The sequence below is a fragment of the Salarias fasciatus genome, chromosome 18, assembly GCF_902148845.1.
Source record: "Salarias fasciatus chromosome 18, fSalaFa1.1, whole genome shotgun sequence".
In the NCBI taxonomy this organism is placed as follows: Eukaryota; Metazoa; Chordata; class Actinopteri; order Blenniiformes; family Blenniidae; genus Salarias; species Salarias fasciatus.
In genome coordinates this window covers 24337290-24345720 of record NC_043762.1, presented here as the reverse complement: position 1 = coordinate 24345720, position 8431 = coordinate 24337290, and the positions used below count along the sequence as shown (strand labels likewise).

At 40.0% G+C, this 8431-nt stretch overlaps 1 protein-coding gene across 1 annotated transcript; it reads right to left on the bottom strand.

Annotated features, from left to right (window-relative positions):
- Positions 1 to 5410: 5410 nt before the first annotated feature.
- On the bottom strand, positions 5411 to 6547 carry LOC115406116 (gastrula zinc finger protein XlCGF17.1-like). Its single transcript, XM_030116022.1, has 2 exons — positions 6517 to 6547; positions 5411 to 6096 (listed from the first exon to the last, which is right to left on the bottom strand). The coding sequence occupies exons 1-2, from the start codon at positions 6530 to 6532 to the stop codon at positions 5411 to 5413; spliced, it is 702 nt and encodes a 233-aa protein (XP_029971882.1). The 5' UTR covers positions 6533 to 6547.
- Between the last annotated feature and the right edge of the window lie 1884 nt (positions 6548 to 8431).

Here is an 8431-nt window from a genome sequence, read left to right as displayed (position 1 = left end):
GTTGAGGAAGAGAAAATTCGCTGACAGCCAAGCCTTAATGTCCGACAGGCAGTTTAGCAAAGGCTGGAGAGCAGTGGGGTCATCGGCCTTAAAGCTCGTGTCCGGAGTTTCCGTTCGTTTCCAACGTATGTATCATTTTTCAACAGAGCTTAAATGTGTTAGTCTGGTTTGATACTACAATATAATATTAGCATAAAGCAATATAAAAATGTATTTATGAGCCCCGCCTTCATCTCATAGACCCCCATATTATCCGAAAAAGCGCCGGTCAGCGTCAGCCAATAGGGTTCGAGCTTCCGCATTCTCGTGTTGTCAATCAAAATGTGCACGCAGCCAGAGAGCACGGCCGCTCGCCCAGGCAGAGGAGAGTTAGCTCCGCAGCAGCCGCCCCGGTTACCTCGGATATATCCACTGTCTGCTGAACATCCACCGTAAACAGCTCAACATGGAGGATGCTGTAGGACTCGGAGGCTCTCATTTTCACCCGACGGATAATAGCATGCACAATTAAAGGGGCGTGGCTTGGTCGCTCATGAAAGCAGAGGGAGGGGGAACCTGAGACTTTGGATTAAAAAAAAACCTCTCTCGTTCAAAACTCCGGACACAAGCTTTAAAGGGGAGATACAGCTGGATATCGTCTGCATAGCAGTGGAAGGAGAAATTGTGCTTTTTTATGATATCTCCTAAGGGCAGAATATACAGGAGAAATAAAATAGGGCCTAGGATGGAACCTTGTGGCACCCCACAGGAGAGGGGGGCTGCAGAAGAGGTGAAGTCTCCCAGTTGAACAGAGAAGGTCCTACCAGACAAGTAGGAATGGAAAAACTCCAGGACTGTACCTTTGATGCCCAGGTTTTCGAGGTGAGACAGCAAGATCTTGTGGTCCACTGTATCAAAGGCAGAGGTGAGGTCCAGGAGGACCAGGACCACAAGGCTACCTGAGTCCGCAGCCAGGAGCAGGTCGTTCAGGACACTCAGGAGGGCAGTCTCTGTGCTGTGGCCAGATCTGAATCCCGACTGGAATTTTTCAAGGAGGTTGTTATTTCTTAGAAACAGTTGCATCTGGGTGTAAACTTCACGCTCAAGAACTTTAGAGAGGAAGGGCAGTTTGGAAATGGGCCTAAAGTTTGCCATGGTATAGGGGTCGAGGTTGGGCTTTTTTAAAAGAGGTTGCACCACAGCGTGCTTGAAGGCTCATGATCACAATTTTATCACGATTCTTTTTTAAATTGATTTTTCTAGACTAATTTGCAAGTTTGACTATTTTTTCCCCCAATGTTAAACATATAAAACGTATAAAATGTATTTAAACATGTAAAACCCTAAAAGAAGAAAAAAAGACAATTTAGGTAAAGAACAGCAATAGAGTGCACTTTTGCAACACAAAAACTAAACACACCAAATAGATTATTAAAAAGGGTCAATAAAATGCAAACTTAGCTGGTTACCTCTTAAAGGACAACAATTTAGAACAAAAACAGTTTAACTTTAATATCTATAACCTGAGTGAATACAGCTGCTTGAGAACAATTTTTTGTTCAGAGATCTAAGTTTTTATCTCCCTCTAAAAATGACGTAAAAGATAATGAACAATAAAGTACACTTTTGTAACACAAAAAACTAAACCTATCAAATTGCTTTTAAGCCGTTTTAATGGGATATAGTTTTAATAGTTGCGCTATATGACCACTAGAGGGCTCTGTCTCCATTGAAATACAGGCCCTCTTGATCTCATTAAATCAAAGACGTTCCACTAGTTATTAGACAAAAGGGCCGTTTCAGCTGTTAACTTGATGGTATGTTTACTAAGTGTCTTTTCACATTTCTGTGATTTGTTGTATACAAAATCCCTCATGCTAGCTTGTGAACTGCTAGCGGTAGCTCGCTAGCTAGCATTAGCATTGGTGCAAGCTTCAGCGTCTCTCCCTCCAGCTTTCCGGGGTGTTTCTATGGTGCTTGATTTCTTGTAGATCCCGTACTGCTGCTGTAAACCAGCTTTGCCTGGCACAGCCTCCATCCAGCAGTAGCTCCAGTCAGAAAAGCTCCACAGCGCTCCGCTCCTTGTTAGCTGCCTTTGCGTCCTGAATGCAGCACTGGCTGTGTATCCATTATGTATGTGGATAACTGCACGAGAGGGAATGTTTAGTTGATATTATCTGAAGCTTTCAGGTAACATCATCACTCCAAAAAATATTATTTATAGGTGCAAAAAGAACGAGGAGGAGAAAGTGCCCTATGGACGATTTAACGATCTTTCTGTTTTATGAGATCTTCCAGACGTTATAATCCTTAACGATCTTATATCGTCATATCTCACACCCCTAATTACAATATTGAGTACATCATCATACAGAGATTACAACTATAGTTATTGTGGTGAAAATCCCTTAATCTGTTTCTCAATTTTTTTTTAATGCCATTTTGAAAATCTAAAATCAAACTGAAGTCAATGCAGAGTGTATTTTTGGTCAAATTCAAATTAATGAGGACAGGAAGTAAAGGGGGGAAAAAATAGTCAGGCCCTTTTTACACTGGCTGCAGCAGAAAGAAACATTCACCAGCTGGATTTCCGATGGAAGCATTTTACTTGTAGATTGACGCACCTGAAACCTAAAACAGAGTGAAGTGATCCGACAGCAAGTCTATTTTCTCCACATTCTGCAGCAAACACACACATGACTGGACAAAAGATGACAGACTCAAAGTACCACGGACGACCGGATGCCACAAGAAAACTTTAAGGGCTTTGTAAAAACCATCATGGACTCCACTAACACCAGACTGGAGGGGCTCACAAAGGACATACAGGAACTGAAAACAAGCCTGGAATTTACCCTGAAAGAGGAGGATGAGCTTAAATCAGAACATTCCAAACATTCTGAACACAACAAATCAATGCAATCCGATGTTTTCAAAGTGTGTGACAGTCTGACGGCTGTAACGGACCAAGTGGACTATCTGGAGGGCCAGTCCAGGAGAAACAACCTGGTCTTTGATGGAATAGTGGAGTCGGCAAGTGAGACCTGGACAAAGTCAGAAGAAAAAAATAAAAAGGTTCTAGCTGAAAACCTTCAGTTACAACAGGACATTGAAATGGAAAGAGGCCACCACACAGGGAAGCCTGGAGGCCACAGACCCAGACCCATGGTAGCAAAGTTTTTTAGGTACAAGGGCAAAATGCCAGGAGACTAAAAGACTCTAAAATGTTATAGGATTTCACAGATGCAGTGAGGAGGAGGAAAGAACTGATGCCTGAACTCGGAGCGGCCAGAGCAATGGGAGACATCGCAAACCTCAGACATGACAAGCTCATTATCCATCCCCGCAGCAGCACGACAAAATAATGTTCACTGATATATTATATATAAAAACACTCTCCACTTCTCAGGGCATCTGACACACCAGTTAACCTGAACAAAATAAGTTTGTAAGACAAAGTGATCTACAGCTTCAAACATTTCAATTCACTGAACACCATCCACACACCAGAGGAAATGATTTTGACTTAGATAATAACTTCTTTTCTCATTTAAAAGAAAACTGATATTACACTCTGGATCAATTCAGTAACACCAACAATACAGTGAACAGTTTATCAAAAATTAATCTCAAAAGCAGAAACCTAAACACCAACTTTGAAAACAAAACTCTTTTTCGGCCAGTTAAAATGTCATTTTAACATTATTGCAATCTCAGAAACGTTGCCAAATAATAAACAGGGCAGTGATTTTGTGATTGAAGGTATGAAATGGTTCACAGAAACAAAAGAGTGGTGTGGCTTTGTTCATTGACAGGAATCTGAACTTTAAGGTGGTGGAAAACATGTCAGCAGAGTGAATCACTGTTGAAATATCTCTGGAGACGAGGAAAAATGTCATGGCGAGCTGCATTTATAGAGCTCAAACAGACTTTTTTAATGAATGGCTACAGGACAATGTCTCAAAAGCAAATCAGAAGGTTATTTATGTTCATCTGTGGAGATTTTTATTTCAATCTTCTCAACTCTCAACCTGTCCAACCAAACAATACAGCAGGAAAGGAAGACATGATAATCAGTACATCACAAAAGGATTGAGAAATGCACGTAAAAAGAAAAATACATGATATAGAGCATTTATAAAATGTAGAACCATTAAAATAAATCCAAGAAATATAAAACTAAACTAACTAAAATAATGAGAACATGCAAGAAAGACTATTATAGTAAAATACCAGAAAATGATAAAAATAATCACTAACAGAAAAGAAATAATAGAAACTGTATAATTTTAACAACAAAAGATCCACAGACTGTGATGATATTGACATGTTGAGATCAAAATGGATTCAGAACTAACCGGTCAACTTCACTGGCTCCAACTGAACTTATCAAGGAAATCACAAATTCTGTAGACAAAAAAACAAACAAAAAAAAAACCCTCACAGCTGGAGTTTTCATTGATTAAAAAAAACATTTGATACAATAAATCATGACATGTTCATCAATATACTGGAGAAGTATGGAGTCAGAGGAGTTGTACTGAACTGGGAAATAAGCTATCTGGAGGACAGGAAACCGTTAGACTGTTACTGTAAGCATCTGCATATTTTGTGTGGAGTCCCTCAGGGCGCAGTGTTGGGACCCAAACTGTTAATTCTGTACATCAGTGAATTCAGTAATGTTTCTGATATGGTGAGATTCATATTATTTGCAGATGACATGAGTATTTTAGGGCCTGGTGAGGGTTATTTGTACACAATGCTGAATTTGTGAACATACAATTCCACTCTTCTCAAAATCTAAAGTTTTAAAATTCATGGATCTTGCGGAGTATAAAATTGTACAAATCTTCTACAAGGCCAACAATAACTTACTGCCCAGTAACATTCAGAAACTCTTTTGGAGCAAAAATAATGGATATGATCTCAGAGGAGAGATTTAATTTCAAATTCATAAAGTCCGTACAATTCCCAAAAATTTCTGTGTTACAATTCATGGTGTAAAACTGTGTAAAAAATTATGTGTGGTGATCAAAGGACTGTCCAATGTATGCCAATGAGGATTGTTTGTCATGGTGATGTTTAAGTGATAGGTGTGTCTTAACTGTTGATACCACAGTATTAATGGATTGATAAGAATGATAAAGATAATTATCTTTTTTTTCTTTCTTTCTGTATATTAAGATAAGCGATAATGTAAAGAGGGACGATTACATAAGTTTTCTTCTTTCTACTCCGTTTCGGTCATGTGAAAGTCTCATATAGGGATGACTCGGTCATATGAATTATTGACATTATTGACATCATTGGATGTCTGTTTTTGTATTTGTCTTTTACATGTTTGAAATAAAGCTTTCAAATCAAAGTGGAAGATACCTTGTGATTTTGGGCTAATATGAAGCGTCCTGAAAGAAAACTCCCATCGAGTCTTTCATGACTTGACTACTTCATGAGATTTCATATGGTATGACAATGAACCACGATTAGTAAATCTTTTCCCACATATTTCACAAGAATATGGCTTCTCACCTGTGTGAGTTCTCATGTGGGCCAGTTTATGATTGTGTTGACTGAAACATTTCCCACATGCGTCGCAAGAATACGGCTTCTCACCTGTGTGAGTTCTAATGTGGGCCAACAAATCTTTCTGACGAAGGAAACACTTTCCACATGATTCACAACAATAAGGTTTCTCACCTGTGTGAGTTTTCATGTGTGTTCTTAAACCATACTGGTAACTGAAAAACTTTCCACATGCTTCGCAAAAATACGGTTTCTCACCTGTGTGAGTTTTCATGTGTGTTCTTAAACCAGACTTGCAACTGAAACTATTTCCACATGTCTCACAAAAATACGGCTTCTCACCAGAGTGAATTCTCATGTGGACCACCTTATTACTCTGATAACTGAAAGCTTTTCCACATTTTCCACAAGAGTACGGCTTCTCACCTGTGTGAGTTCTCAAGTGCACCAACAAGTGACTCTGTCTGCTGAAACTTTTCTTACATATTCCACAGGAATACGGCTTCTCACCTGTGTGAGTTCTCATATGGACCACTATATAACTGTGATGACTGAAACGTTTCCCACATGTTTCACAAGAAAACGGCTTCTCACCTGTGTGAGTTCTCATGTGTGATCTTAAACCAGACTGGCAACTGAAACTATTTCCACATGTCTCACAACAATACGGCTTCTCCCCTGTGTGAGTTCTCATGTGTGTTTTTAAAACAGACTCGGATGTGAAAGTTTTTCCACATGTCTCACAAGAATACGGCTTCTCACCTGTGTGAATTCTAATGTGGACCAACAAATTTTTCCGACGAAGGAAACACTTTCCACATGTTTCACAACAATACGGCTTCTCAACTGTGTGAGTTCTCAAGTGGACCAACAAGTGACTCTGTCTGCTGAAACTTTTATTACATGTTCCACAGGAATATGGCTTCTCACCTGTGTGAATCTTATTGTGGCGAATCAAAGCACTTTGACTGGACAACTTTTTCCCACATGTTCCACAACAATACGGCTTGTCACCTGTGTGAGTTCTCATGTGGACCAACAAATTTTTCCAACAAAGGAAACACTTTCCACAGGTTTCACAACAATACAGATTCTCAACTCTGTGAGATCTCATGTGTGTTTTTAAACCAGACTGGTAACTGAAAGTTTTTCCACATGTCTCACAAGAATACGGCTTCTCAACTGTGTGAGTTCTCATGTGCTTTCTTAAACAAGACTGATCACTGAATGTTTTTCCACATGTTTCACAACAATACGGCTTCTCACCTGTGTGAGTTCTCAAGTGGACCAACAAGTGACTCCGTCTGCTGAACCTTTTCTTACATGTTCCACAGGAATACGGCTTTTCACCTGTGTGAGTCTTATTGTGGCGAATCAAAGCACTTTGACTGGACAACTTTTTCCCACATGTTCCACAACAATACGGCTTCTCACCTGTATGAGTTCTCAAATGGACCAACAACTGACTCTGTCTGCTGAAACTTTTCCCACATGTTTCACAGGAATATGGTTTCTCTCCGGTGTGAGTTCTCATGTGTACTAACAATTTTTTGTTTCGGTTGTAACTTTCACCACAGATTTCACAAACTTTCTTCTTATCAGTAACAGTTTCTAAATTCTGACATATTTTACCTTTTTTACGTACAGTTTCAGCAGATGTTTCCTCACAGAAAACCTTTTCACATTCAGCCTGCTTCTCTGACACAGGAAAGCTTTCCACACGCTCATGAAGAAATATGCTGATTTTTTTTACCTTTGTATTTATCGTTGATTCTAAGTTATTATGTTTCTTCACATCGTGGACTTCAGAGTCATCAAAGAGGAACTGATTAGTGTCCGGTACTTCTTCTGGTTCACTCAGGTAACTTTGCTCCTCAATACTTTCAAACTTCAGTGGAAGCTGCTCTGCCTCCTGGCTGATACCCAGTTCATCAGTCTGTGGAGGTTCTGGTTCTTCTGGTTCCTCTTTGATCTGTGGAGGTTCTGGTTCATCCTGCTCTTGACAGTAGTTTGTTCCCTGTTGAAAGAGCTGCTCATCTCTACAATCCTGGTGCTGTGGGAGCTCTGCAGGGACAAAAAGTAGAAGATAAAAGGTCAGTTAAAAGGATACTTCAACATTTTGGCAAATTGGCCCATTTAGCGCAATTCCTTAGACATTTCGAACAGCATACTCGCTATTTTTGTGAGGGCGAGCTATTGTTTATCCAGAGGTGAGTCGGGGAAGGTTTTCGGGACGGACACAATGGAAGTGAATGGTATTTTTGGTTCCCCTCGTCAAACTCATCAAATACAAAATCCAACAACCCCAAAACACTTTGGAGGACACGTTATAATCCGCACATTCACTACGCTGTGAAATATTAATGCAAAATTACGAGATTGAGTTGTTCATGCGAAGATTGCTAAGACGGAACTACTTACTAAACATGGCGTCTGGGCGTAGTGATTTCAAAAGAAAAAGTAGTTCCCAGCATTTGCTTCAGTGTCGTAACGCTAGAACATTATTTGTTGGTGTTCCACAGCGTAGTGAATGTGCAGATTATAACGTGTCCACCAAAGTCTTTTGGGGTTGTTGGATTGTGTATTTGATGAGTTTGATGAGTGGAAGCAAAAATACCATCAACTTCCATTATGTCCGTCCCGAAAACCTTCCCCGACTCACCTCTGAATAAACAATAGCTCGCCTTCACAAAAAAGAAAGTATGCCGTTCGAAATGACTAAGGAATTGCGCTAAATGGGCCAATTTGCCAAAATGTTGAAGTATCCCTTAAAAGGATGACACAAGGGCGTACCCAGATGAAACCGGAATTTGGTTGTAACTTTTTATTTCTTACATCTCAAAATAAAACACCCCCGTCGCTTTTGAAATAATCTCCATCCGCATTAATGCAGTGCTCCAGCCGTGTCTCCCACTTCACGAATGTGTCG